Below are 26,691 nucleotides of genomic sequence, written 5' to 3'. Positions count from 1 at the left end.
CCTCTCCGCACGTGGTCCTGTGCCCCGCAGCGGCGGCACTGCGGCCGCAGCTGCAGCCCCAGCTGTGGTTGTTGCCCGCGCGGGTGCGACGTCTGCGGCCCGGCCTCCTGCCGGCGGGGGCAGTCGCGGCGGCCGCGGCTCCTACAACGTGCGCATTCCCTGCACTGGGCCCCTGCCGTGCAGGGCCTGCAGCAACCCCAGGTCAAAGGGCAAATGCACGGGCCCTCCATCTCGCCGGAACGTCACCCCGTGTGCGGCTCCGTGCACCGCTGGCGGGCAGCACGGCACTCCGAACGACACGGACTGTCGGTGCCTAGTAGAAATAATCAGAGGGTAAATAGTATGCGTGTAACTACGATTTCAAAACGTGCTCAAGTCGACGGTCCCAGTAATGGGACAAAAAATCCTGTACTTATACGCCTACCAACAATTTGTTTGGTACATGTTCCTCAGCGCCCAAGACCAAACATCCGGCTCCACTGTTGATAACGCTAGCTGTTCCACAACTGCAATCCTAGCCATACCGAAACGTCTGCGAAGTGCGAACCACGCGTGACCGTCAAATGGCTGGACGAAGCTGGGTCGCAGCGCTGGACGGCCTTCCTGGCTTGTCAACGGCGGAGAAAGGCAAGGCGCGCGTCTTGCTTCTGCGGAAATCTCAGGAGGAGGCCTCGCTGCTTGTCTCGGGCTTACCAGACGTGGCTGCAGAGGCAATAAAGGAGATCCTTCGCCAGGAAGGTCAGTGGGTGCTCGCACGAGGGCATGCGCGACCCCGATTGTGTGCGACTGGCTCTTGACCGCTTGTTTGCTCGAGTGGCGTTGTATTTGGTGCTTTGGGGGTCACAGGTCGCAAATGCGGAAGCCGAGCAAATGCAAACCGAGGGCCTCCTGCTGAATTTCTTGAGGTTGGGGCGAGGCCCCGGACGCGGAGAGGGGTGCGGAGAGGTGGAAGGAAAGTATCGAGAGGGGACAAGGGCTGCGACCAGGGGAGTTCAAGAGGCTGGCTCCGAGTAGCCTAGGCTAGGCTCAACGTGTCGATGAGGGGTGTACCTGCATCCGCCAGAGCTTCGCAGCCCTCGGGCTCTGGCCCTTGTTGGCGGGGCGTGTTTCGTTCCCCCCTGGCGATGCTAACTACCTGCATTGCCTTGTGATCGCTCTCACGTTGTGCAGACGCGGCGGCTGGCCTGGGCATAACAAGAGCTGGTGAGTGGGGGTTTGCGCATAGAGTCGCGGCTGGTGGCCAAAAGTGCCGCTTTGGACTGCGGTTTAATCTCGTTGAGACGCCCGCATGCGTTTTGGGAACGCTTGGATGCCGAACGAGGACGCGCTCGTTAGCGTCGTGACGGAGCTAAGCGCAGTTGATGCGAGTCACCAGCCTGCTCTGAGCCGCGAGGGCAGCCTAAAGATGTGGTGTGGGAGCTGCAGCCACCCTGCTGATCTGGTCCCTTTGCGGCGCATGCTGCAGGCTCCGCCACGCCAAATGCTGATGCGCAGCCGCCAATCACCATGGCGGCGCCGAAGGAGGTGCTGGAGGGGCAGGCGGCCACGACGAAGCAGGCGCTGGAGGGGCAGGCGGCCACCCTCAATGAGACGCTGAAGGAGGTGCTGGAGGAGCAGGCGGCCACGACGAAGCAGGCGCTGGAGGCCTTGAAGGAGGCGCTGACTGACAACAGGGCGACCTGGCCTTTCCCAGTCTCAACAGTTGACTGGAACCAGCTGGAGCAGAGCTGGGCTGCGGTAAGCAGGGCCATAAACCAGGTGGTGGCTCTCTTGCAGACAGCGCCTTGCCGCGGCAACGGGTGTTGGCATGCGTGTGCTTGCCAGTTATTAGAGCATAGCGTGTTGACTTCCATGCGCATTGTGCGCATGGTGGTGAACATGCATGCAGATGCCTGTACTGCTTATGCTGGTGTGCACCGGTCTAGCTACATGCATGTGGCGCTGACGGGCCCGTCCTGACCCGCTCCTCCTGCTCCTCCTCTTGCAAACTTGGCCTACCTGCTGTGCAGTACCTGACCGAGGTGCCTATCAAGAAGAAGATGTCCTGACTAGTTGGGATTGTGGCGCGCTTGTGTGCATCGTGTGGGTGTGCGCGTGGAGATTCGGATGGCTGGGAGGCGTGGCGCCTGTGGCGCTGGCTGTACTGGCGCTGCTGGGCGCGCGGTACTGGCGCCTCGCCGCTGACACAACGCGGCGGATGTGGGCAGCGGCGTGGGCTGGCCTGTCAGCGGCGGTGTGGGCTGGTGCTGACACGGCGCGCGAGGCGTTCTGGTGGGCGTGCTTCACGGCGGTCTTGCGGTGTGCGCAGCTTGCTGTGCGGGCGCTGCTATGGCTCGTGTTGTGGGTTCCGCTGACCACCGGTATTGGCACGCTGACCGCGCTTGGCGACAGCTGGCCGCTGGCTGCAACACTGGTCATCCTAGTCATCCTTTCAGCAGTGGTGGTGAAGGCGGTCTGGCACGGCCGGATGCCTCCAGCCCGACACGAGCGCCAACCTGACGTGGCTGATGGCCGACTTGAGGTTCGCTACCGTATGTGCATGTCGCTCTTGTCCTGGCGCTTCCTGGTGGCGGCCCAGAAGTGTGGAGCGTTCGTGCTGGCGGTGTGGCTCAAGTGCGAGCAGTGGAAAGGGCTGGTCGCGGCTGTTTGCTGGGGGTTGCATATCCGGCCGTCCGGAGGTGGAAACACTGAGGCCGAGGCGCTGACAGCGGGGGGTGGCTGCTAGCCAATATATTACCATGATGTATGGGCGCGGCTAGCTGTCTGCGCATGCATAAATGTACCAATATCAGTGGGACAGCGGGTTGGTCAAGCCCGACTGCCTGGCGAGTTTTGTGTGTTTCTGTGGATGTCGATCGTGTGGTTTGCCATGCCGCTGCTGTCGACGTGCCGCCGTCTTTCATGCATTCATGTTATATCGCAAGTAAACTCATGCGCACCTGTCGGCTGCGGCCTGCATGCATAGCTATGAGGTTTGTACCATGATTGCTTTGTAGGATTACAATACTGCTTCGCGGAGTGGTTTGCGTGTGTGTGTGTGTGTGTGTGTGTGGTTGGGTGTGGAATTGCGCGTGTCGGACCACGCTGCACGGGGTTAGCCAGACGCGGGCGCGTACATAGGCTAAGCGCACAATACTTAGGACAGGGAGGTACGATTGACGCCATCAATGCCATGTTCAATTACAGCGCCATGGTGTCTGGGTCTGGGTCGGCAGCAGGTGGTCACGGCTGGGGGACATGCGGGTCGGGCTTTGACGTCGCCCCAAGTGCTGCGTTTTAGTGTATCGGCTATCTCCGACTTCTGGGGTCGGCTGAGTCTTTTGTTGCCCGAAAGGCTGGGACGCGGTGCCCTCTCAGCACCCGTTCCTTGCGCGGGGTCCTGGGAACTGCCTGCTGGTGCTACCTGATGATGTGGACTCCCCGCCTCCCTCGCCTTAACCCTGCCTTTGGGGTGTAGGCGTCGGGTGCCTGGGCTACGGTTTTTGGTTGTTTCGTGCTGGTTTTTTGTACTGGCCTTGCGTTTGATTGGGCGTCGCCAGGCTATGTGTCTGGAGTACCTGGTTTTACGTTAGGTGCTGTAGCCCAGGCTTCGTGCGCAGACGCGGTTTGCTACGCGCTGGTGGGGCTTTGGCGGGCTTCGGCTTGGCTTCGTCTCGCGGTGTAGCAGCTGAGACACGCTTTTTGCGCAGACACAATGCACGGTTTGGTGAAGGTCGGCAGACAACTGATGATGATGTGTTTCAGGGTTGGAAGTGTGCGACCCTGAACCTGTAACGAGACTAACCGAGCCGCAAGGGCTCCTCGTCTCTCATATTAGCATTGTTGTGAGCTTCATGCACACGCAAGGCAGAATCTCTCAACCTCAGAAGCTTGTTACGTCTAGCCCAGATATCGCTAGCATGTTTTGATCCGCATCATTCATGGTCTGTTGCATATTGCCACAGGGAAGTCCGTACCGTAACTTTTTCTTATGTCAAAAGGGTACGCGTGGCGTTCATCCTCAACGCCATGATTGCAGCAGTAACAACGCCTCTCACTTCTCGGCAGATGCTGGTTCCTATTTGCAGATAGAGGCCAGCAACACATGCGGAACCTCATCAAGCCTCTGTGGGCTTATCCATCCTCCAATCCAGCTGTAGGCGCCTCTCTTCTTTCAGCACGCGCACGGTCATTCATCAAGCGCGCTCCTGCTCCTGCTGGCGGCCCTGCCCCTCAGCAGCTGCGGCCGCCCGGAGTACCGGTGAAGCCACTCGGGCCTAGGTGCCCTCGCGCCCATACATCCATCCACTGCATGGTGCACTGTGCCACTTCTCACGCCTTGCCGGTGCTGGATTGGGAACTTGCCGGTGCCCACTTGTGTGCTGGTGCAGCCCATGTTCTCCTCCGGCGCGCAGGCCGCTTGCGTGCCGGGCTCAGACTGAGCCGCGCTCAGTCAAATAACCTGATTGGAGTAGCCCAGCGACTGACCCAGCTTGCCACAGGCACGCGGCATCCGTGCCTTCCTCTCGCGGCTGTTAAAGGTGCTAAAGCGCTGCGGGGTACGTGGGCTAGTGGTGAATGCCAGTAAGTGCTGGTGGTCTGTGGACGGCTGGGCTTGGGCTGGGTTGTGGTCCATGTTAAGTGTACGCCTGCTGGGCTGTGGTGCAGTGCTGCCGGCCTGCCAAACATTCTGTGTGTGTGTGTGGGGGGGGGGGGTAGCCATCCATGGGATGGTGTGTATCAAATATGAAGTGAAGTGCCGACGTCCAGAGGTACAGCGGGCACACGCGACGCATTCCATACCGTTGTTTCGCCAGCGGCAGGCTGCTGGTTCCCCCGTGTTTCCGTGGCGGCTAACGCTAAAATACTAAGTTCCTATTGAAAGCAAGTAGTCTGGAGTAGTAGTGGTGATAGGTAAGGCTCGTTGGTAAAGAAGCTGAGTGCATGCGTCTAGGTGGCTAGCTTAGCTGCTGCGGCGCGAAACCGGGACCCCGCGAACTCACCTAATCGCTCAGCAATGCAAGCCACGCCAGAGCCGCGCGCGCAGGGGGAAGCACACACAGGAAATGGGCGAGCGGCAGTAAGGCGTGGCGGACTCAAACGGCAAACAGGCGGCACAGACATACAAGCAAACGTGCAATGCGAGTAGTAGTGAGAGCCAAAGTAAAAACGTAAAAAACGGCACGACCACGCGAATCAAGCGGGGGTAACAGGGTGGGCACGATCTCGCGTGCGATCCCCTCCTTGCAAGACCAGTGGTCCGGGCCAGAAAACATTCAACGTCTGGACTTCGTTAACTCCGTAATACCCGACTCGACTGGCTTTTGGCATGGCGTGGGTTGCCACAACTGGATAGTGGGCCAACTGGGTACTTGCCCGCCAAGCATGCGCGCTACCAACCTCCAAAGCCCTCCAGAACCCTCCAGAGCCCTTCAGAGCCCTTCAGAGGCCTGTGCAGATCCCTCCAGAGGCTGAGCGGCTCTGAAGCAGCCTGTGTCAGGAATGCCAGACCACCCTAAAAGCAGCAGGAAGCCGCGTTCTAGCTCTGGCTGCCTGCGAAGCAGCCCTGAGCCCCGACGATTATTGCGCGCTGCGCAAGGCGATGAATTGAACAGGCGCGGAGCGGCTTACCCCTCAAACGGGTCGTGTGCTACAGCCTAGCCTCTCGCACCACCCTTTCCGTGTCATATGACCATAGCCACCCCAGCGGCAAGCCACCGGTGATGCCGACGAAGGCTCGCAGCAGCGTGTTGCGCACGGCGATGAAGAAGGGGCTGTCCAGGCCTGACACCTCTCCGCCCGCACGCGTGTCTCCCAGGAGCGCAGCGGCTCGTGGCACCCGCAGCCGCTGGTAGAGCTGCAGAGCTGCCGGCACGTCGCCCCGCAGCCTGTGTGGGGGCATTGAGAGGCACGGATGGCCCTAATACACCATGGGGGCATGTCGCACCCCTGGAGGGCACTGTGCCTTCAATGTACCAAACGTGGCCTTCCCAACCTGTCCCAACCCCTGCCGGTACTAGCTAGTATCTAGGAGGGTCGATGTCTGAGGCCCGCGCGCAGGCGCCGCGCTGCCTGCTAGGTAGCATACATGCATGCAGCCCAGATGACGACGCCCCTAACGCAGCGAGGCACGCACCGCTTCATGCAGCCCACAAGCACACCCGCGTCCTCCAGAGCCTTGTTGCCACCCTGGCCGAGGTTGGGCGGGATGGGGCTGGCGGCGTCCCCTGCCAGCGTCACGACGCCCCGCACCCAGTCAGACACGGCGGGCCGGTCATAGATACCCACCTGTGCAGGGGCAGTACATAATAGGCCGCCGCAAGCCAAATACATAGCTGTGGGTGCAGTGTGGGCATGTCTGCGTGCCTGCCTCTGGATGCGGGGCGGTCACACACACCCATGGAGACAAGTACACACAACGCAGTAACCGGGGGCCCGCACGCACACGCATCATGATGTCCACGTCCCGCTGCACCAGCTGCTCCACCAGCGTCCAGCCCCTGCTGGCGTGTGGCGGTGGTGGGAGTGCGTGGCTACAATTCTGTATCAAACCATGTTCTGCAATTGTTGGTGCGGGATAGCTAGAAGGGCATGGCCTCCTAGTGCCCAACGGCCCTCATACAATATCAGCAGGGCCCCCGACCCCACCGCCGGCTCTTGATCTAGTTGGGAATAAACTACCCCCTCCCCGCGGCGCACTTGAATTCCTCCAGCAGCTCCTGTCGCACCGCCTCCTGCTCCTGTGGCGTCTTGATGGCACCCCATGAGTCCCGGCTCTCGGGCCGTCTGTCGTCCAGGGTTGCAGGCGGCACACGCATGGCGGGCACACCCAGGGCACATCTACCTCTGTGTGCCGGGACACAGCATGCATAGCACCCATCCAAGTGTGTAGGATCACGCACCTGCGCGATGCGAACCACATGCACTCGGACCCCACGCCGTAAGTGCCGAACTGGCGCGGCCCGCTGCCCAGGATGAGGTTGAGGCCACTGCGCGCCACCAGGTCCTCATTGCGGGCACGTGTCACGCAGATGACCTCCTCCGTACCCGTGTACCTGCAGGTTCGTGCAAACGGCGACGGCATGCGAACACACGTGTCACTTGAGTCACCAGCACATGTAAAGCGTGCAGCGCCGATAAGTGACAGCGCGTGGTGCTTTGCGGCAGCAGCGTGCGGGGAGCAAACACACGCGGGCATATCGCACCTTGGCGGCGGTTCGCCTGCCCCGCGCACAGCGGCCCGCACACGCGACCGTATGCCGTCACAGCCCACCACCAGGTCTGCGGTGAAGGAAGCGCCATTCTCGAACACCAGCGTAGCAGGCCGCGCAGCAGCAGTGGAGGCCGCCGATTCACCACAGTCCAAAGACACTGCACAGGGTTGGCGCAGAGCGGGTAGGGCAGGGGAAACACACAGGGTGTGCATGCATGGCCATGCGTATGCACATGGCCACCTTTAGCGTCACACAGTCCTACCCTTGCGTACTGCATGCACACACATGCACATATATGTGCGTGGTGACAAACACGTCCGCATGCACTCACCCAGTCGGTGCCCGGAATGCAGCGTGACGCCCGGCTCCCTCCTCGCCGCCTCAAGCAGCGCCGCCCTCAGCCGGTAACGCCGGAAGCCCGCCGCAGGGTGGCCGTATCGCTCACGTGCCCTGGAGCCAAGGTTTTAAGGCCACTGGCTGGTTATGATTAGCAGCCAAGTTCAGAAGGCTGTCCCAGTCAGTCAAAGGCTGTCTGTTGCATGTGGGGCGCGGCTGCTGGGAAGCGGTGCGTGTGCTTGCGTTGCCTGGTGTGCCCCACGCCGCGCTGGTCAGTACTTAGCGGCAGCGGGCGCCGCTGCTCATGCAATTGTGCGGCAATGCCGAGCTTTGACCCAGCGTACGTCCCATCCTCACCGCTGCTTGAACGACACAATGGTCTCCCCGGCTGAGTCCAGCAAGTTGAAGTCCAGTAGCTCCTCGCCCGCCTGGCCTGTCAGCGCTTCCGTCAGGCCAAGGCGTGACAGCACCCGCATGCCGTTAGGGGCCAGGCTGATGCCACCGCCAGCCTACAAAGCGCCAATCACAGGAGGTGGGTGCTACTTTAGTTGAGTGCGGGAAGGGGTCGTATGGACGATCTGGCACCTGCTGGCACTGCCTAACGTGTCCCGATGTTACTTACAGAGCTGCCACCCTGCCACGTGACTTTCAGAACTGCCAGGGGTATGGCACCAGCTGGAAAGTGCTATGCTTCCATGACATAGTCCGCCCAGTCCACCAAGGTCCTACCCTGTCCTCGGAATCATCCCTCTGCTCGAATAGGTGCACATCCACACCCCCGGCCAGCACTGAGGGGTCACGCAGCTCGCGGGCCATCAGTGCCGCCAGTGTTGGACCGCAAATACCACCACCAACAATAGCCACCCGCAGTGGCTGAGCTTGGGCGACCAGCATGCGGTCGCGTGCCGCAAGCCTGCCCCTGCTCGCAACTGATGCGCGACATGCCTCGCTGCTTAGGCGAGACCTCTTGCCTACGGTACTTAAATTACTACTATGTAGCGTAAGCATATCTTGTGCACTCTTTGCCGCGCTGTTCGCCAAGCCCAACAACTATATTTGAAATCGATCCTTCAAGCTTGTGAGGCGCCAGAAACTGGAAACGTAAAGCCTAGCAATTTATCTATATCTCATCATAACTAAAAGACAACTCGCAGGTCCTTCGTTTATAACTGCCGACACGCCAGCGATGCCTGACCCCCCACCTCGAGCGCATTTGGCATGCCCCACCCCCTCCCGACATAATTCCTGCGTTTCCGGGTCACGCGATCACTACCAATAAATAGACATTATGATTTCACCTCGATTCACGGCTTATCTTATGCTCGTACTCCACACCAAGGATGCCTCACACAGTTGCTGCACACAGCCAAAACAATGAAGAGCGCCAATGAACAAGGGGCCATTCTGGACCACAGTCCCATCACATTTGGCAGGCAATGAGCCTTTTCATAACATCACGTAATACTTACTCTCAGCCATCACCGGGCAAGTAGCCGAGGGCCAGTTCATATCCTGTGCTGCGCCTGCAGCCTACGCCCGCTGCCTGCTCATATCCGGCAGCACTGTGAATTCCGCCATCATGCCCGCCATGTAGTCGTGGTGCACGTCACAGAACATCAACCAGTTGCCAGCGGTGCCTGCACCAGTGAGGCCATGGTGTGCGGAAGCAAGCGGGGCGTGGGGCGAAGGCCGTGGCGATGTATGCAAGCCGCAAGCCGCAGTCGGGGTGGCATGTCAGGACTCATCAGGTAGGCGGCCGTCGTCCGGGTAACGGCCGACGGCCGACGGTCACCGTGCCCCTCACCGGCTCGCATGTCAGCAGTACGGACGGTGGCTGGCATAAGGGATGCCAGCGTACTCCAGCCGGATCGGTCCACCTGCAGCCGTGCGGCCCCAACAGCACACCCAAGTCAACATCTATCCCGGCCAGCCCCGCAAGTTAAGCCCTCCCTATCCTCGACAGCCACAGCCGCCGCCTCTGCACCACACAGGCGATACTGCACACCGCGACTGCAACCCCCCTCCCCCCCACCCCCGCACTGCGCTGCATAGCCCTCACGGCACCTGCACTACATGGTTGACGAAGTAGGGTGCGTGGAACTCGCTCGCTGTGCCGTACGCCATAAGCACCCATCGCACCAGCGACCCGGTGGGGAAGGCGGGCCGCGGCAGGTTGCAGTACACGTAGCCGTTGATAGCGTGCATGCGGTTGGTTTCCTGCGGGAGGCCCCGCATGTTAGCAACATCACCAGAGGAGACAGGCCGACCGATAGGCGGAGTACGTGAGCGAGAGCGAGTCCGTGATAGAGAGCCAGCGTGTGTGGCTGTACAAGGTCAAGAGCAAGAGCCAGACCCGTACAGCAACCAGTGCACATTGCGCATGGTGCGTTGAATGCCCGGAGCCAGTAACGAACCATGAAATCCTCCGGCTCCATGGCCATTTCGCCGCCGCCGCTCATGTCCATGCTGCCATGAGCATTCCCACTGCCGCTCACGCTTCCGCTGCCGGCGGGCGTGTGGGTGTTGTGCTCATCCTGGTGGGCGGCGGTGTCGGTGGTCATCTTTTGGCTGAGCAAGAGCGCGTGCAGCATTCAGGCGTTCCTCGCCAGCCTCTTTTGTGTTCGCCCATTTGCACACGCCCAAACACGTTGACATGCGCGCTGGCGCCAACCCCACCCGCCCAGCTCGCACCACGGAGCCCGGTGCCCACCACCCGCCGCTACAATTCTTGCCCCGTCCACGCCGCACCTCGATGGCGCTCATGGCTGTGAGGTTGACCCCCGCCGCCTTGGCGCTGGCGGGCAGGTAGGGGCTGGAGTTCTCATCCATGACCTGCACGCACAGGCGCAGCGGCACGCATGGCGCCACACGGCCCATGACCACGTGATGGAGCCCCACAATGGGGCCAACCGTCCTCACCTTCAGGCGCTCTCCTTCCCTGTCAACAAAGCCACCCAAGACACCGCGAGCCTGCCACAGCCGCCCTCGCACACCTGGAAGTACAGCGGCACCAAGAAGTCCACGCCGGCAGGCAGCGGCGCAGCGCCCGCCGCGGCGGGCGGCTGTAGCTCCCCGCGCCCCGCCACCACCAGCGCCCCGACCAGGCCCAGATTGGGCGCCGAGGCCATGTCCACACTGCTGGTGTAGCCGTACGCCACTGTGCTAAAGTCAGCTGTGGGGTTGTAAAGGGATGACCAGTTAAAAGCGCTTCGGTTCTTGGAGTGCGGCAGGTGGGCACAGAGGTCGAGCGAGCTACAAGCCTCAGGCTAGAGTGAACTGTGCACCATGCATTGGCAGCCGTTTCGTTGCAGCAAAAGGCCGTGCGCGCGGCTCACCGATTGCCGGCCCGGCGGTGTCAGGCACGATCCAGCGGTACACGCAGTCCTCACCAGCAGCCACCGGCGCACCGCCTGCGCAGGCGGCGTCCGAGCCATCCTCCACCAGGCCGCCGCCGGGGGCTATGTTGACGGGGTAGTGCGGCAAGTCCACAAGCGCGTTGCGGAAGTGCACGTCCAGCCGGTCGCCCACCTGAAACCCCCAGTGACAAGTCGGTAGAGGGCAGGCTGCGAGAGCTTGCAAAAATGTGCGTTTGGTAGGTGTGCGGGTGTGTAGGTGTGATGGGGCGCGGCACAGGCCAGGCAAGCAGGCTAGGGAGGGCTTCCGCGCCCGGAGCCAGGGTGTGGCAGCGAGACCTGGCGGATCGGAGGTGGACCTAGGGCCCCACATGCACAGGCGCCCGCGCACCTCGGCAATGAGCAGTGGCCCCACCAGGCCTGTGTAGTTAGGTCCGGCCTTACGCACTGTGAACGACGCGTCCGTGTACTCCCTGAGGGCGGGCGAGTTGTGCGGCAGCAGCGCCAGGGGATTAGGTGTATAGATGGCGATACGGAAGGACAAAAGCAAAGACGTACCCACCTGTCCTGCCTGTCTCACCTGTACACGGCCTTGCGGTACTTGGATCCAATGCTGGCGCTGCTGCGGACCAGGTACGGCGTGGCCTCGCCCAACATGTCCGTCTCGGTGCACCTGTTGGGCGGCAGGGATGTGCCCAGGGTGTGATTTTTAACGGTTGCAGCGCGAGCAGCAGCTGCAGGGGAGGGAGGAAACGGTTGCTGGGTAGAGAGCAATGCTGAGGCGCTTGCGGTAGGCCCCAGCCAGGCCTCCTCGGACATCCAAGCGACACGCTGTTGCCCTCCCCGCATCCCGAACCGCCTGCTTACTTCTGGTAGCCGGCGGGGGCGTAGTCCCACTCCACGGGCTCGGCCTGGACGAAGTAGGTACGTGTGACGCCCGTCAGCTGCGTGGCGGGCAGCTGCGGTGCTGCCTGGGGGTCGGCTGGAAACACGGCGTACCGCGCCCGCATGCCGGCGATGATGTGGTGCGCCATGCGGCACTGCAGCTCGTAGTTGCCTGCGTGTGGAAACACGCGTGAGGCAGGCAAAGACAGGCACGCGTATGTCTGGTGCGGTTGGTAGCAGGTGGCAAACCGGTGGCTGCGGGAAGGAACGGGAGCGGGCATGCACGTATTGTCGCATTGATGAACGCCGCGGCTGACTGCAGCGCTACATTGTTTGCGATAACCCCGCAGCAAGCCCCGGAACCTCGCACCTGGCGCCGTGAATGCCACGTCTGCGCTGATCATGCCGCCGGGGCTGATCTGCACCGCGTCGCTGTGCTGGCGGTTGTAGTCCAGGCGGGGGCCGCCCATGTGCACCGAGTGGGTGTCGTCCACGCTGCCGAATGACATGATGTGCAACCGCACCCGCTCCCCCACCTGCAGGTGTGTTGCGGCAGGTGTGCCAGGGCGTGCCACACGCGACAGGTGGGCAGCAGGTGTGGTGGCGGCGGGGGCCACGTACCCCACGAACCCCATGCAGCGAAGTGCGGCGCAGCCGCGTTGCAGAGGTGAGACACAGCCACGTGATGTCATCAGCCCTGTCAGTCAGGACTCATATGTTTGGCCCCCTGTCACGCACCGTGAAATTGAGGCGCGGCAGGTTGCAGTACATGAAGCCGTTGATGGAGTGCTTGAGCATGTGAGACTGGAGCCGTGGCGACGGCAGGGGCGGGGTGCGCGATTGGTCAGTGGAGGAAGAGGGACAGTGCCCTCGTGCATGCCCTTATTATTATAGCAAGAAATCCCCCACAACGCAACGCACGTCAGCACATTGACCACAGCAAACCCCCAGCCCTTGCCCCAACGCCCCCTCACACCTGGAAGTCCGGGTCACCGGTAATGCGCCCGAGCGCCGCTGGGTCAGACGCAGCCGTGGGGTCCACCTTCTGGAGGTTGGCCTGAGGTGCACACCGATGTACATGCAAACTGTGTGTGGTGCAAAATCAGTGCGTGAAGGCACAGGCGCTGGCAGTACACCCATGCTTTGCATATCATGCAAGCGTCAACATTGTAGCTATACCACACACATACACATACACGGCCCTGCTGACTGAGCCCCAGCTGTACCTTGAAGTTGGAGGACGCTGTCTCATCCGTGACGGTCATAAGCAGCACCACCTCCCGGTCCACATCCACTGGTGTCAGGTCGGAAGCGCTGCGGGCCATGCCTGCGGCCACACAAAAGACAAGATGTCATACAGCAACTGCAACGAGCATACAGCAAGGCACGAGCCCGGCGCGCCCGCCGCACGCACGCAAGGTTCCGGCACCCGCGGTCGCCCCAGTGGACACACGTGACACCGTGCCGGGCTGCGACAGCGCCGCCTCACCCCGCCGTGTGATGATGATTCCGCCCATGAGGCCGGCGTTGGTCTCCGCCGCCTCGTCCACGTGGCCGTGGTAGATCCACAGCAGCGAGGACGGGTCGCGGGGGCCCGGGCCCGACAGCTCACGCACCTGCGTGAGGAAAGCGGGCAGCGGTCAACAAGCAAGGCGACCAGGCGCTCTGTATCTATGCCTTGCCCCTCCCTTCTGCTGCCGCCCATCCAGGGCTCTACAACACACCGGGCCCAGTTGGATTGCACCCAACCCTGCTGATGCCCCTATTCCATCACTTTACATTTTATTAACCCCAGTCCCCACCCGATTTCATACCCCCCCCCCACACACACACACACGCACACACACGCACATGCCACGTGTACGTGTAGGTCTGCCCCGGCGCCACCACGTCGTCTGCCTTGTCCGTGGCGGGGTCCGAGCCGTCCTCGTACAGCGTTCCCTCATTGGCCTTGCTGTAGCGCACGCCGTGGGCGTGGATAGAGGTGGGCACGCGCGCCCGATTCCGGAACACCACCTGTGAAGGGAGGCGCGGGTTTGCGTGGGCAGGCAGCGGGGCACATGTCATGATAGTACGGTACACGCGCGCCCAGTGCTGGCGAGCATGCGGTGCGTGTGTAGGAGCCCACTCCCCGAATCCACCCTCGCCCACAAGCAACCCCTGGAGCGCCGCGCAGCTTCTTGCCCTACCCCGTGCCCTACCCCGTTCCCAACCTTGATGGTGTCTCCCACGTTGGCTCGCAAGAGCGGCCCCATGAAGCCCTGATAGGCGTCACCCGGCAGCCGCGGCTTGGCGGCGGTGAAGTTGGCGTCTGTGTACTCCACATACAGCGTCTTGACTAGCTGGGGGCCCAGACGGGGCGTGGGCGTGGCGGCGGTGGCGCTGCTGTTGGCGCCGCCGTTGCTACTGGTGCTAGTGCCGCCGCTGCTGCCGTTGGCGTTGGCGCCACTGCCCGGCCAGGGCCCGGCGAGGTAGGGGTAGCCCACGGTGTCGGGCGTAAAGGGCTTGGGCGGGTTGCTGAGAGGGCACGCGTTTCGAGTATTGGCAAGCCGCAGAGTCAACGAAGGTGGTAGCTAATGACTGAACATGACATTCAAGTTCTCATAAACGCACAGCCACGCACAGCAGCTGGGCCCAAAGCCAAAGCTGAAAGGGCGATAAGGAAAATGTGCGCTGAAGCCGCTCAACCGCCCGCTCTGCTGCCGTCACGGCCCTAGCTCTGGCCCTAGCTCCGAGGCCCTTACCTGCAGTGGTCCATCCCCAACGGCACGTAATCCCACAGCACCTCCTCCGCGGCAACGTAGTAGGTGCGCTCCACACCCGTGGAGGCAGGCAGCGGAGCGCGGGGGCCTGTGCAAAGGGTTGCATGTGTGCACAACGCACATGTCATTTTGTCCGCACGTGGTGCGTCACGCAAGCGTATTGGCATATCGAGTGTTGGTCGCAAGCCTTTGTAGGGGAAGCAGCGTCAAGAGTGCACGGCGACGGGGGGACGTGTGGAGCGCTGGAACCGCAATAGGAGCAGCCACATGCGAGCACCAGCAGGCGGCGCTAACGACCCACCCTCCACTGTGTACATGTCCACCATGCCGCCGCCCATGTGCTGGTTCACGTGGCCTGTGCGGGTGGGGCGGCAGCGTCCGACACAGAGCATCAAGGCAGCAGGGGCACCAAAGGGACGTGATTGTCACACGTGCCAGCAAGGGACAGGGCCTAGCCCGCCGCTGGTTCCTGAGAACTCTGCTTGGTGCGCGGCCTATCGCCGCTGTTCAGAGCGCTGCTCAGCCAGCTCCCGTGCCCGGTGGCCCACAGCGGTCTCACAGTGGAAGAGCCAGTTACCGGGCTCGTCCGGCACCATGTTGACGGAGTAGGAGGCGGTGGGGATGCCCGTGAACTGGTCCACGTGGTGACCGTTGAGCTGCATGGGTGGCAGTGGGTATGGGGGGGAGCAAGGGCGTGGCGTAAGGAGGGATAACACCTCCGTTCTCCTTAACAAAAGCAACGGCGCATTCGGCCTTCACTCACCTCAACCACGTGCCCATGCCAGTGGTAGTTGTGCAGCCCGTCGTGGTTGCCCACAGAGCTCACGTGCCAGCGCACCTGTCGGTGCATGGAAGCCAGGAGGAGCGCAGCAGCAGCAACGTGCGGCTTGTTATCTCCAGTCTCTTGCCCCCTTGCCCCCTCCGTTCGGCTGTTGGGGGCTCCCTCTACACCCGGCTGGCCATGGCCGGGCTGCCTGATGCATCCCCACGTCCGGCCCAATGCTACCCAGGACCGCGCACCCGCTCCCCGGTGCGCAGCGTGATGCCACCCGCCGGCATGTTGCAGAATTCCCAGCCGTTTATCATGTTCTTGGTGAAGCTGGCGCCGGAGGTCAGCTTTGGGTCGTGCTGCGCCGCAAAGGGGCTGGAGCGCTCCTCCACCACCGCGAACACAGACACCTGCGGCACGCGCACAAGTGGAGCTACGAGTGAGTGTGAATTAATCACCCGTGCGCGCGCCCGTGTTGTGAGCGTGACCGCCCAGGCCCCAGCCCTATCCATCCTGCCTCTTCACGTTCCATTTCCCTCTCGCCGCTCTGCCTTCCAGCTACCGGTACCTTCCAGACACCTTTCCGCCTCTTCCCCCAGCGCCCACTCCGCCCCGCCCCGCCCCGCCCTCACCACGTCGCGGTCCACGTCCCGCGCCCGGCCGCCCGGCCCCGCCTGGCCGCGCCCCGCCACTATGACCGGCCCCGTCAGTCCGGCGTTGTCGTGCGCCGCCGGGTCCACATTGCTGCGGTACAGCCACATACGGCTGGACACGGTGGCGCCCGGCTGCGGCCCCGCCTGCTCCGGCACGGCCCAGGTGTAGGTGACGGTGTGGCCGGGCGGCACCGGCTGCGTGACGTTGGCGGACGTGGGGCCGCCTGGCAGCGGGAGATTGGGTTTGGCGGGCAATCAAGCACGGCAGCAGACTGGAAGCGCTCTGACTGGTCAGAGGAGGAGATGTCTGGGCCCCATTGCTCAATCCACATATGCCCATGGACTTAATCACGGCTGCCGATACCCCTCTTACACGGCTTGTACACTGCCACGTGCCCCCTCCAACACCTTCGCACGCTCTTCACGACGGCTTTACCTGGACGGTCTGGCGCGATGGTGAGGCCCCCCGTGGGCGCCATGTTGACTGGGAAGGGCAGGTTGTTCCTGAACACCACCACCAACACGTCGCCCACCTCCGCATACAGGGCAGGGCCCAGCGAGCCCAGGTGCTCCCACTCCTTGCCCCGCGGCTTCAGAGCCTGTGCCCGTGGAAGCAAGTAGGAACAGCGGTCGCGACGAACTAGCACAGTAATGGGCCGCTGGCGCGCGAAGTTACGGTACCGCCTGGCATGAGACGTGCGAACGCGCCCATAAAGTTGCGTGCCCCGCCATCCCGCACCCAAATTTACAACTCCCCATGCCCCTGCCTGCCCCTGCCCCCCTGGCCCTGCATGCTTCCCTGCGCCCTCACCTTGAAGCTGGCGTCCGTGTACTCGCGGTACTGGGCTTTCACAAACGTGCCGCCAATGCGTGCAGCACCGGTGGGCATGGCCGCGAACCCCGGGGGGTAGCAGCGCATCCGACCCGAGGGCGCGTAGTCCCAGCTTATCTGCAGCATCGTGCGTTGTCACGATACGATAGCCGTTCGGGGTGTTGTTGTGCCTGGCCCAAACTGGCATCGGGCGCACATATCGTACGAACCCCGACGGCGGTTACTGCATTCAGCAACCACGGCTCACCTTGTCTGCGGCGATGTAGTACGTCCGCCCGGAGGCCAGGGCCGCCGTTTTGTTCCCTAGTTGCGCCCCTGAGGCTGGCTGCCCAGAACGCGCATTCCCAACCGTCCAGCCCATGGCAAAGGTGATGCCTATACCGATAACCACGGATGCTGCGATGAGAAGCGATCCATTTCTGAATGACCTGCACCTCAAAGGAATGGGGGGATTGGGTTACCTAAACGCATGCGTGGGGGGAGGGGGACGGCCAGGGTGTTACCAGGGCCCATAGCCCCCTACCTTAGCCGGGATACGGGCGCCCCGTCGTGTTGCCGCTGCGCTAGGCTCGGTCCCTGAAATCCAGAAGTAAGAGGTTCATCCTCAGCGGGCGGCTCCCTCAGCGAATCTGTTTGGGGGGCAGGACTCTGTTGCGTGAGCATGCCAAAAAGGGCAGACCTTAACGAGCGCTTACGGTTTGTCGACGATTGGAGAGACGACAGAGGTATATAACGGCTGCCGCTGGCCTTTTCTGAACCTTTGCCTGATATTCCGAGTTGGCTTAACATAATTGCTCGCGTAGTGCCGTTGCTGTACCCAATACGTCATTCAAAGCTATATGTGACTAATATATGTTAAGACATTCGTTTGTGATAAGATACTACAGTCACTCGACGTGCGTTGGCTGTAATTAGTGTCGGGGCCACACACCTTCGCCACACATGCCGTGCCACGACACTCGGGTGCTCACTCCCACTCAGTGTTCCCCGCCCCCCGCCCAACCCACCCAACCAGCCCAATTACTCTCACTCCCACTCGCCCACAATAACCAATCCAATGCTTGATGTTGTCGGGCAAAACCTTTACCCCAAATGCCCAGCAACCAATTCGTCGTCCACGCATGATCACAGCCCCACTCGGTTCAGTGCATTCATCCCAACTCCACGTCGCGGCTCCTTTCATGCAATCGCCCGCTCCCTTTCAAACCCACTTCAACATCTGCATTACTCTCGCCACTCACGGCAGCTCCGCCATCAGCCGCATGCCACACAGCCCGTCGTGCGCCGCCAAGCAGCCCTCCAGCCCCGCCCGCCGCAGCCGCCCCGCCCGCGCCCACATGCCCCTGGCGGCGCGCACGTTGGCCTCCGCCTCCAGCACCGGGTCCTCGTTGAGCGGAAAGGTGTCAAATATCGCATGCGGCAGCCCGAACACACCAGCAGCACCGTCCCCGCGAGAGAAGGCGCCCGCCGGCCGCGGGGGGAGCTTGTATCTGCACAACACGATGCAAAGGCGCGGCACCGTCACACCGTCAAGTTTACGAACAAGACGCCGGCAAGCGTATTTACATCCCCCCCCCCAACTGGAGAAGCAGGAAAACAGCAAGTTCACTGCCTCAACACACCGGCCAAGCACACGGCCACGTCGCCGCCATTCGCATTCGAAATCTCATTCCGCACCTGAGGTAGTACATGAGTTCCAGCGCCGCCGCGCCGTGCACACTGCCAAACACCAGCCCGTCCTCCGCCCCCAGCCGCCCGTGGCCGTCGTTGAGGTGCAGCCCGAACAGCCGCCCCGCCGCCGCCACCTCGGCCACGCTCTGTGCCAGGCACTCTCCGGCCATCAGCAGGTGACCGGTGTCCAGTGTGAGGCCCAGGTTAGGGCGGCCCACGGCGGACACCAGCGACAGGGCGGAGGCGGTGTTGGGCAGGCTGGCGAGGTGGGGCGTAGGGAGATGGGGGCAGTTTACTCCGAAGGGGGTGAAGATGACGCGGGAGCAGGATAGAGAACATGTGTAGGAAGAGCATGCGGCGGTGGCGCGAGAAGTAGGGGTCATAATAGGGCGGGGCGGTGGACAGTGCGTTCAAAACTGCGAGCACTCACAAGGAAAAGCGGCTGGAGGGGTCGGTCGGCTTGGGCTCAATGGACACAGCCACGTGCATGGCGGCACAGGCGTCTGCCAACTGCCGGTACGCCTCCACAGCGGCCGACCAGGCGGCGCCGTAGTCGGCCTGCAGGTGGTAGTCTGCAGTGGCCGCATTGGCATGACACATTGACATGTGCGGCAACGCCGAATGGCATGTAAAGTTCCTTCATGCCGTACCGTACCCCGTTTGCTCTTCAGCTAGCCGCTTAAAAGCCCGTGCAGGCTTTCTCACCGTATCCGTCGTACGCCGACCACACCACCAAGTGCCCCGGCGCTGGCGTCGCAGCAGCCGCGGCTGAGGCCGAAAGGTTCCCCGCCGCCACCGCCGTCGCCGCCAGCTGCGCTGCCCAGCCGCACCCCTCCACCGCCAGCGCCACCGCCGCGGCGCGCACCGCGGGGTCTGGGTTGGTGAAGGCTCCGGCGCGGAAGGGGTCTGCGGGGAAGCGCATGGCCACGCCGCCCGCCGCCAGCCCCGCCAACGACAGCGCCTCCTGGACCTGGGTTGTACGATAGTCACAACGGAGTAGGGGTCGATACAGTGTGCAAGGGTGTGTGCACTTAAAAATGTGTGGACGCAGGCTCAATTATAACCAACAAACTGCTGCCGTGGAGCGGCTGCGGCCACCAAAATGCCTGCTGCCCATATGGCTCCTGACTCCACGCACCTGCTGCAGCGTGAGGCCCTTCAGGTGCTCCGGGTAGTTGAAGTACACCACATCCAAACCCCCAGCACCACCCCAGGCACCACCCCCGGCACCACCAGCCGGCTGCTGCTGTTGCTGCCCGCCCGACCAGCCATCGGCTGCGCGCACCAGCCCCTGACGCGCCACCCAACCCAGCGGCCCGTTGTCCTTCAGCTGCTCCAACAGCCGCTCCCTCCGCGCAGCGGCAGCGGCAGAGCCGTCCTGCCCAGCATCACCTGACGCGGCTGACTGAGAACCTGCTGCGGCGCCGTCTTCAGAGGACCTGGCGGCGGGTAGATAGTTGGCGTAGTTGGCCAGCAGCTTGTCGCGGCGTGACTTCATGGAGTTAAGACGCGCGCCGAACAGCAGCGGGCAGGCGCCGTCCGCCGCCTCATCCGCGCCGTCATGCTGGTACAGCTGCGGTTGGTGGTGCTGCGGGGTGGCGGCGGAAGAAGAAGCGGCGCAACTACCGATGGCGGCGCTCTCTGGCGTAGCTGCTACCGGTATTGTGGTTGTGGCTGTTCCTGCTTCTGCCGCCGAGGCTGGGTTGCTGCATGTGCCCTCCTGGACTCCGACTCCGCCCCCGCCCAGGCTGCAAGAGCCGGCAGCGGCGGCAGCAGAAGCGCCGGCCGCCTCAGTGCCGCTTGACCCGGCAGCTGCGGCCCGGGCGGCTGCGGCGAGGAGCTCGGGTGCGTCCCAGGCCTGGGCGGCGGGCGAGGCGCCGTGCTCCACCAGCAGCTGCTCCACCTCGGCCCGAGTGGGCAGGCTGCATGCAGACATGCAGCCGCACAAACCGCGTCAGTTACCGCTTGCGCACACGAGTTGCCAGCTACCCGAGCTAACGCTTCCCTGCATGGCCTACATAACTACATAAGACCCCAGGTAAGAAGCGCAACATGTCACGCAGGCCCAACACAGCCGGCCCGTCCCTCACCTGGGCATGGCGCCCATGCGCGACACCGCGATGGCACCCGCCGCCGCCGCGAAGCGCAGGGCCTGTTCCCACCCGGTACCTTCCTTGCCCCCCTGCCCATCCTCCAGGCCCTGGCCCTCAACCAGCGCCACCGCCAGCGCGGCACGGAAGGCGTCGCCTGCCGCCGTGGCGTCCAGCACCACACCCCCAGGCACCGGCAGCGCTGGCTGGCGGATGGCGCGCACCGGCCGGCACCTGCGGCCACCACTGATGCCGCCTGTGCCCTTCGCCGCCTTGCCAGCCTCCGCCTCCGCCTCCACGTCTCCCAACAGCAGCAGGCTGCCGCGGCCCTCCAGCGTCACCAGCACGCCGCGCGCTCCCGCCGCCATGAGGGCGCCGGCAGCTGCCGCCACCTGCTCCTCGGTGGCGGTGGGCAGGCCGGTGAGGCGCTGCAGCTCCTGCTCGTTGGGCGCCAGGAAGTCCACGTGTGACAGCAGCGCCGCAAACACCGGCTTGTTCTCGCCGCCTACAGGGCGGGGGAATGGGGTGGGTTTGAATGCGGTGGGAGGTCGGTGCAGGTGGCGCTGTGGCCAGCCAGGCAGCGGCGGCTGGAGGTCGCGGATACCTAGTCAACAGCAATGCCTTGAGCAGAGCCGCGTCCCGCCTCACCTGCATCCAGCAGCACGGGGATGCCTGCCGCCGCGGCCGCCGCCGCAAACGCCGCGTTCACGTGCTCCGGGACCTCCCGCTGAAGCAGCAGCACACTCGCCCGCAGTGCAGCCGCACTGGTGTCACCCGTGCTGCTAGCACTAGCGTTGCCACTGCCACCTGCGACCACCGCTGCCGCATGCTCCGCCAGCAGCGCCGCCTCGCGGGCGGCAGTCTCCTCCTCCGCCTTCTCGCCGGCCGAAGACGCGTCGTCGGGCGGCAGCAGCGACCAGCCCTGTGTGTTTGCGCCGCCAAGCACGACGCTGGTGGCTGCACCCTCCGCGTCCAGCCTGTGAGTGCCATAAGACGGAATCATCCCAGTGCTGTGAGGCCACGCGCGTGTGCATGAGCGCTTAAATCTCTGCGATCACGACCCCAGATGCTGGACACGCTGCACTTGCCACAACCGGGCTGCCCACCCAGCCGCGCAGCGGCCCCCCACACTGCCCCCTCCCCCACCGCGCCACCCACCATACGATGCCGGCCCCGGTGGACATGCCGGGCACCACCACGGAGGCGGACGTGTCCAGCCCCGCTCGCGCCAGCTCCCCCTGCAGCCAGCCTAGGTAGGCGTCGTCGCCCAGCCGGCACACGAAGCGCGCGGCGGCGCGGCCCGTGCCCGCGGACAGCAGCGCCGCCGCCACAGCCTGGTTGGCGCCTGTGAGGGGGTCGAAGTACAGGGAGGATGGAAGTGGTAAGGAGTGAAGGTGGAGTGCGTTACTGATGAGAAGGGTGTCGCATCTGGGGGCTGTGCCAGGTCATCCGTGCCCCTACATGGTCAACCCGTCACGGCCCCTGACCCCCGAATCGCATCCCCCACGAAGTCCTGTGCCCCGCTGATTTCGGATTCTCACCCTTGCCACCCACAGCAAGGGTCGGGCTGGGGCGCTGGGCTATTTTTGTTTCGCTGCGCCGCGGAAGTTCGTCGAGATGCACCGTCGTGTCGACGTTTATTGAGCCCACCACCAGAAGTGGCCCCCTTGCTTTATAATTATTCTCTATGGCGACAACAGTGCATGTCATCAGGCCTATCAGCAGGAACCCGAAACGCGGCATTGAATGTGATAATGCCATTCCGCTTGAAAGTTAACTTGACATGGGGTCCAGTCCGTTGTTTTAAGCCTCAAGTTCAAACATTAGCAGTACCGACTGTAAGAGCAGCTCGAGGAGGGCGAGCGCCAATCCAGACCAATCAGGCACGAACACAAGCATTCCCCAAGGCACCCGGGTGCCACTCCCGGTTTGGGCTGAGTCCAGAGGGCCCTGGAACTTTGAGGCGCCCGTAGCACCTTCAGACCTATTCGGCCGGGGCTGTTTGACACGGCGTTGTGTAGCCGTGGTAGCCGACACGGGTTTTGGGCCGGGGTTGGCGTCGGCCGAGTAGGTCTGCGGTGTTGTACGGCGCATACCGTCCGGGGGGTGCATTTTCCCAGCCAAACCCGCTCGCGCGGAGGGCTCTGGGGGAAGCCCGGGGCAAATCCTACCTTACGATTCAGGCGCCGCCTTTTTGTATGAACATAACTTACATCATCATTGGCCAGTATTGCTCGGCGGAGGACTAAAACATGTTAGTCGGGGCTCAAGTCGCGAAATTGACCGAAGCCCGTATCTCGCATAGGCGGTGTTTTCGGCATATCACAAGTGCCGTCAACTAAGGTTTACCTTTAGATGAAAGCGTGATAGCGTCGGGCAAATTCTGTTCGGTCCTGGCAAGCGCGACATTTAGCATTTCGACTTTGGCTGTCGCTCGAATTTATGCCCCGGGGCCGTTCAGGGACCATTATATATGTCATACGGTACCGCATCAATGGTCAAGGGGCTTGGACTCACGCAGTCGCTTGGGACTTGCCGGAGTGGCACCCGGGTGCCCCAAGGCCCAAGACTCCAGGTCAAAGTCCCCTCGCCTGTGCCGTCGCTCCAGCAGATCCAGATTTTGAAGGCCCAAACATCTCGATGTACCGGTGTAAGTAGTATTGGGCTGGCATAAGGACTGGGGCGCCGTTAAGGTGCACCATGACTGCAACTGTGGGCGGGGAGCGGGGGCCGGAGGGTGGGAAAGTTGCCTAGCGCAGGCATCTGGCGGGGTGGGTCTGGTCTGGCAGCTAAGTTCCAGAGGCAACCTGACCCCCGCGCACGCGCATCTGAGGTTGCTGGGGTGGCCCTGCGCGGGCATCTTGGGGTGCCATGTCCACGCATCTTGACTGGCGGGGATGGGCCGCCCAGGCATCTTAGCTGCCGTGCCCAGGCATCTGGGATGGCGGAGGCGGTCCGCCCGGGCATCTTAGCTGCCGTGCCCCCGCAGCTTGACTGGCTGATTTCCCCCACCCGAAAACGTAGCGTGCCGAGTTTAGATTGCGGGAATGTCAGCAAGCACGGTATGCCCACATGGGTACCCCACGGGTACCCACGGTGCCGGTGCCGGTGCTGGTGCTGGTGCCGGTGCGGTGCCCATGGCAAGCTCAATCCGGCCTGCTTCCCAATGAATACTCTACACGCAGAGGCGTCAAGTGCGATATAATCAGTACAACTAGGACTGCAGGAGGGTTCGGACATGACAACACGGTCTGGGGCCGCTAAAGCTGGGAGTAAGCCGTGGAGCCAGTTGTGATCTATTTCATGGTATCTGCTATCTGGGTGACAAGCTGTAATCCCTCGGAAAGCTGGCTGCGGCGCCGAGTTGGCTGTCACGCCCCGCGAACCAGTGGTTCGCAGAGAGCCTTTTGTTTCCCTGCTTGCCCGGTCGTTATTAGACTTGTTACTGCTTTACGTGTAGCCTTCTTGTGGCACCCCAAGCCCCAAAAGAAGGAAAGAATTGACCGGCTCATACCGCAACTTACAGTAGACTTCTGCAGCTCGAAACAGTCAACATCTAAAGATATTGTGGTTGCTTAAGTATCAGCACGCACTCAGTATAGGCCAGCATGGCCCAGGCCCCCGACATTCTCGCGTCAGTGGTGTCTGCGTGTATGCGTGCAGGAGTGCTCCGTACCCACTTACACACTGCCCGTTACCCATTCCAAACCCTCTTGCGGCATTTTTACCAAGCAACTAGGGTGGCTACAATAGGCAGCTCGGATGTGCTAGCAGGGGCGCCGCGGCATCTGCAATGCCTCGCGCAGGCATCCGTGCTGATGGCGCGGGGTCGCGCAGGCATCTGCCATCCCTCGGCGCAGGCATCTGGACTGCCGCGGCGACCCGCCCCAGGCAGCTTCAACCCCCCGCGCACGCAGCCAAATATGGCTCGGCAGGGTACCCGGCTCACCCTTACAGCCAGAGGCCACCGGCAACTTTTCGGATTTCCTACCCTCCTCGGGGGCACAGCCGCCATGCATCTTGATGAGGCATCCGCGTCTTCAGTACCGGTAGTGAAGAATTCATATTACAGCCCACCAGCCATCCGCCAGGCGCTGCTGACATGCACCAGCCTCCCTAAGATGCAAGTCCGTAAGGAGTCTGGTGCTAACGCTTTCGTGTGACGCCGCCTCAACCCGTTGCGTACTCCAGCTCCACAATGCACCCCTGCCGACCGAAGCACTACGATATACGTCGCCCAATAAACGACGGCCATGCTACGCCAGTAGCTACCAAAAACATCAACCTTCACCTTCGCCCATGCAGCGACAACCCGGAGCTGCTCTTGCGCCCGATTCTTACCGTTCCACACCTGGCCCTACTAGCACCACCCCTGACCAACTCGCCTCGCCCTGCTCCACCCCGCCTCCTCCAGCTCCACGGCTCATGCCGCTACCCGACCACCATGCTGCCGGCGGCGCCGCCCTGCAGCGGCAGGCTGGCGGGCGGGGCGGCGGGGAAGGGCAGGTCGCCCACGAACTGCTGCACCTCGTCCCCCCGGATGTACTTGTGGTGCGCCCCCGTGCCGTCCAGCGTGATGAGGCGGATGGAGCCGCCCGAGGAGGAGTCGCGTGTCATCGCCAGCGCAATGGCCTCCGCCACCCACTTCTCCGCCTCCTCGCGCGTCATGTCGTCGCTGGGGGTAAGAGAGGAGGGCAGGCGGCAGGGAGGTAGAGAGCAGGGGTGGTCAGAATGGGAAAGACGAAGGCGGTTGACGAGCAAGTGTATGCATGGAGGCGGCTGACGGCCAGTCGGACTTCGCCCACTGTGCCGTTGATGTGTTGACGACCTGCTTTTCCAGCCTCCTATCGGCTTCCCCATTCTGGGCCAACAATGTGTCAGCAGTCATCCCGGATGCCGTCGTTGTCCGCTTTCGCCAACCTTTCCCCCCACAGCAGCACCAACTTCGCCATCATGAAGTAAACCCACACCATGTGCTCCTGCAATCCTTGTCTCCACCCGTTGTTCATACCCTGCCTCCGGCCTGCATCTCCTCCTGCCTCCCCGCCAGCCCTCACCGGTACTCGTTGTCGCAGTAGCCCCAGATGTAGGTGCTGCCCGAGCCGTCGATAGCCCACTTCTCCTTCACCAGCGTGCCGCCGATGGGTGCGCCGTACACCTGGCCGCCGCCGTGCCGGTCCCAGCCCGCGATAAGCATAGCGCCCACCAGGTGGTCCTTGTTGTTGTAGTTGATCTGGTGGGGCAGGGGGGAGAAGGAGGCAGAGGGGTGGACGCCGCTACGGGGGCGCGTACGCCTCTCGACGGGAAGGCGGTTCTGGTCCCATATCCAGGTGGGCATAATCAACGGGTGGAGGTAGTCATGGCTACGCATGGCCATGAAAGTGGAGCCCGAAGGACACCAGCACGCAGTGTCTAAGCCTGTTGCGTCGCCCAACAGATTGCCGAAGGACCGTCACGCGAAGCGCAAGCCAGCCTTGCCCGCCGCGCTGGCCCTTACGAAGGGTCCAGCAGGTAGCAGCTGCGTGTCCCCCTCCTCAACAGCGACCTGCGCCGGCGGCCCGCACAGGGCTCTGCCGTGTGTGCCCACACGACTGCCCTGGTGCAGACCGCGGCAGAGCGCCGGAACACAACCCTCATTGCCCAAGCCCCCGCCGCGTGAGCTCACCAGCTTGACCAGATTGGCTGCCATCTCTACAGATGGCTCTTCCCCTGACTCCGCCGATATTTGGTCCAGGTAGTGCTTGACTGCGCACGCGGGCGGGGGAGCCACGGTGAGCGGTGCGAGCAGGGTTTACGAGAGGCCACCCCGAGCCCGGACCTGGCTCCACATCCCCGCTTCTCACCATTGTCGCTAATAACCTGCGTGTCTGGTGCGCTTCCCGAGCGGCAGAGGAAAATGTACTCCGCGAGAGGCGCGATCTTGTTAGACGCACGGTTCATAATGTAGTTCCCGATGGACACACGGCCATCCGCGCCCAGCACGACGCCTCCTTTATATGTGCATGCTACAATGGTGGTTCCGGTGCTGGGGGGAGCCTCGGCGTGGCTGGCACCCCGCGAAGAGTGCATGTTTCGCGACTGTTAAGGAATTGACAAGTTGGGATTATTAATGTGTGAATATGTTGAATTCGTATTGGTACAACTTGT

At 62.8% G+C, this 26,691-nt stretch overlaps 5 protein-coding genes across 7 annotated transcripts; 1 reads left to right on the top strand and 4 right to left on the bottom strand.

The window, feature by feature from the left end:
- Positions 1-356: 356 nt before the first annotated feature.
- Positions 357-4,972, top strand: CHLRE_12g531283v5 (uncharacterized protein). Of its 2 annotated transcripts, XM_043068571.1 has the most exons (5): positions 357-738; positions 847-1,092; positions 1,171-1,203; positions 1,466-1,737; positions 2,010-4,972. In XM_043068571.1, exons 2-5 carry the CDS (start codon positions 1,038-1,040, stop codon positions 2,046-2,048), a joined length of 399 nt encoding a protein of 132 aa, XP_042918666.1. In that variant the 5' UTR covers positions 357-738; positions 847-1,037; the 3' UTR covers positions 2,049-4,972. The 2 variants fall into 2 exon arrangements, with proteins under 2 accessions (XP_042918666.1, XP_042918665.1); XM_043068570.1 differs by lacking the exon at positions 847-1,092.
- Positions 4,973-4,974: 2 nt separating this feature from the next.
- CHLRE_12g531250v5 (uncharacterized protein) lies at positions 4,975-8,086 on the bottom strand. Its single transcript, XM_043068569.1, has 8 exons — positions 7,887-8,086; positions 7,525-7,643; positions 7,185-7,350; positions 6,882-7,034; positions 6,679-6,765; positions 6,425-6,479; positions 6,116-6,267; positions 4,975-5,867 (listed from the first exon to the last, which is right to left on the bottom strand). Exons 1-8 carry the CDS (start codon positions 8,003-8,005, stop codon positions 5,630-5,632), a joined length of 1,089 nt encoding a protein of 362 aa, XP_042918664.1. The 5' UTR covers positions 8,006-8,086; the 3' UTR covers positions 4,975-5,629.
- Positions 8,087-8,135: 49 nt separating this feature from the next.
- Positions 8,136-17,626, bottom strand: CHLRE_12g531200v5 (uncharacterized protein). The gene is made up of 28 exons (XM_043068568.1): positions 17,479-17,626; positions 17,307-17,412; positions 17,031-17,211; positions 16,763-16,900; positions 16,388-16,550; positions 15,931-16,175; positions 15,550-15,708; positions 15,293-15,367; positions 15,089-15,185; positions 14,831-14,884; positions 14,512-14,617; positions 13,981-14,284; positions 13,619-13,783; positions 13,257-13,383; positions 12,994-13,094; positions 12,744-12,824; positions 12,506-12,571; positions 12,138-12,303; positions 11,750-11,939; positions 11,463-11,555; positions 11,274-11,355; positions 10,865-11,057; positions 10,523-10,701; positions 10,278-10,361; positions 9,944-10,063; positions 9,594-9,746; positions 9,334-9,406; positions 8,136-9,166 (listed from the first exon to the last, which is right to left on the bottom strand). The coding sequence occupies exons 1-28, from the start codon at positions 17,570-17,572 to the stop codon at positions 9,060-9,062; spliced, it is 3,702 nt and encodes a 1,233-aa protein (XP_042918663.1). The 5' UTR covers positions 17,573-17,626; the 3' UTR covers positions 8,136-9,059.
- Positions 17,627-17,684: 58 nt separating this feature from the next.
- On the bottom strand, positions 17,685-22,526 carry CHLRE_12g531150v5 (uncharacterized protein). Its single transcript, XM_043068567.1, has 9 exons — positions 22,086-22,526; positions 21,703-21,889; positions 21,193-21,521; positions 20,545-21,049; positions 19,593-20,376; positions 19,160-19,424; positions 18,885-19,026; positions 18,461-18,712; positions 17,685-18,273 (listed from the first exon to the last, which is right to left on the bottom strand). The coding sequence occupies exons 1-9, from the start codon at positions 22,303-22,305 to the stop codon at positions 18,021-18,023; spliced, it is 2,937 nt and encodes a 978-aa protein (XP_042918662.1). The 5' UTR covers positions 22,306-22,526; the 3' UTR covers positions 17,685-18,020.
- A 1,957-nt stretch (positions 22,527-24,483) lies between these two features.
- CHLRE_12g531100v5 (uncharacterized protein) lies at positions 24,484-26,669 on the bottom strand. 2 transcript variants are annotated; one of them, XM_001692985.2, is made up of 4 exons: positions 26,388-26,669; positions 26,210-26,289; positions 25,602-25,777; positions 24,484-25,219 (listed from the first exon to the last, which is right to left on the bottom strand). In XM_001692985.2, the coding sequence occupies exons 1-4, from the start codon at positions 26,611-26,613 to the stop codon at positions 24,976-24,978; spliced, it is 726 nt and encodes a 241-aa protein (XP_001693037.1). In that variant the 5' UTR covers positions 26,614-26,669; the 3' UTR covers positions 24,484-24,975. The 2 variants fall into 2 exon arrangements, with proteins under 2 accessions (XP_001693037.1, XP_042918661.1); XM_043068566.1 differs by having other exon boundaries at positions 24,599-25,219.
- Positions 26,670-26,691: the final 22 nt, after the last annotated feature.

Source organism: Chlamydomonas reinhardtii, chromosome 12 (assembly GCF_000002595.2).
Source record: "Chlamydomonas reinhardtii strain CC-503 cw92 mt+ chromosome 12, whole genome shotgun sequence".
NCBI lineage: Eukaryota > Viridiplantae > Chlorophyta > Chlorophyceae > Chlamydomonadales > Chlamydomonadaceae > Chlamydomonas > Chlamydomonas reinhardtii.
Note: the sequence above shows the minus strand (reverse complement) of the source record. Positions and strands in the feature narration are given on the sequence as shown.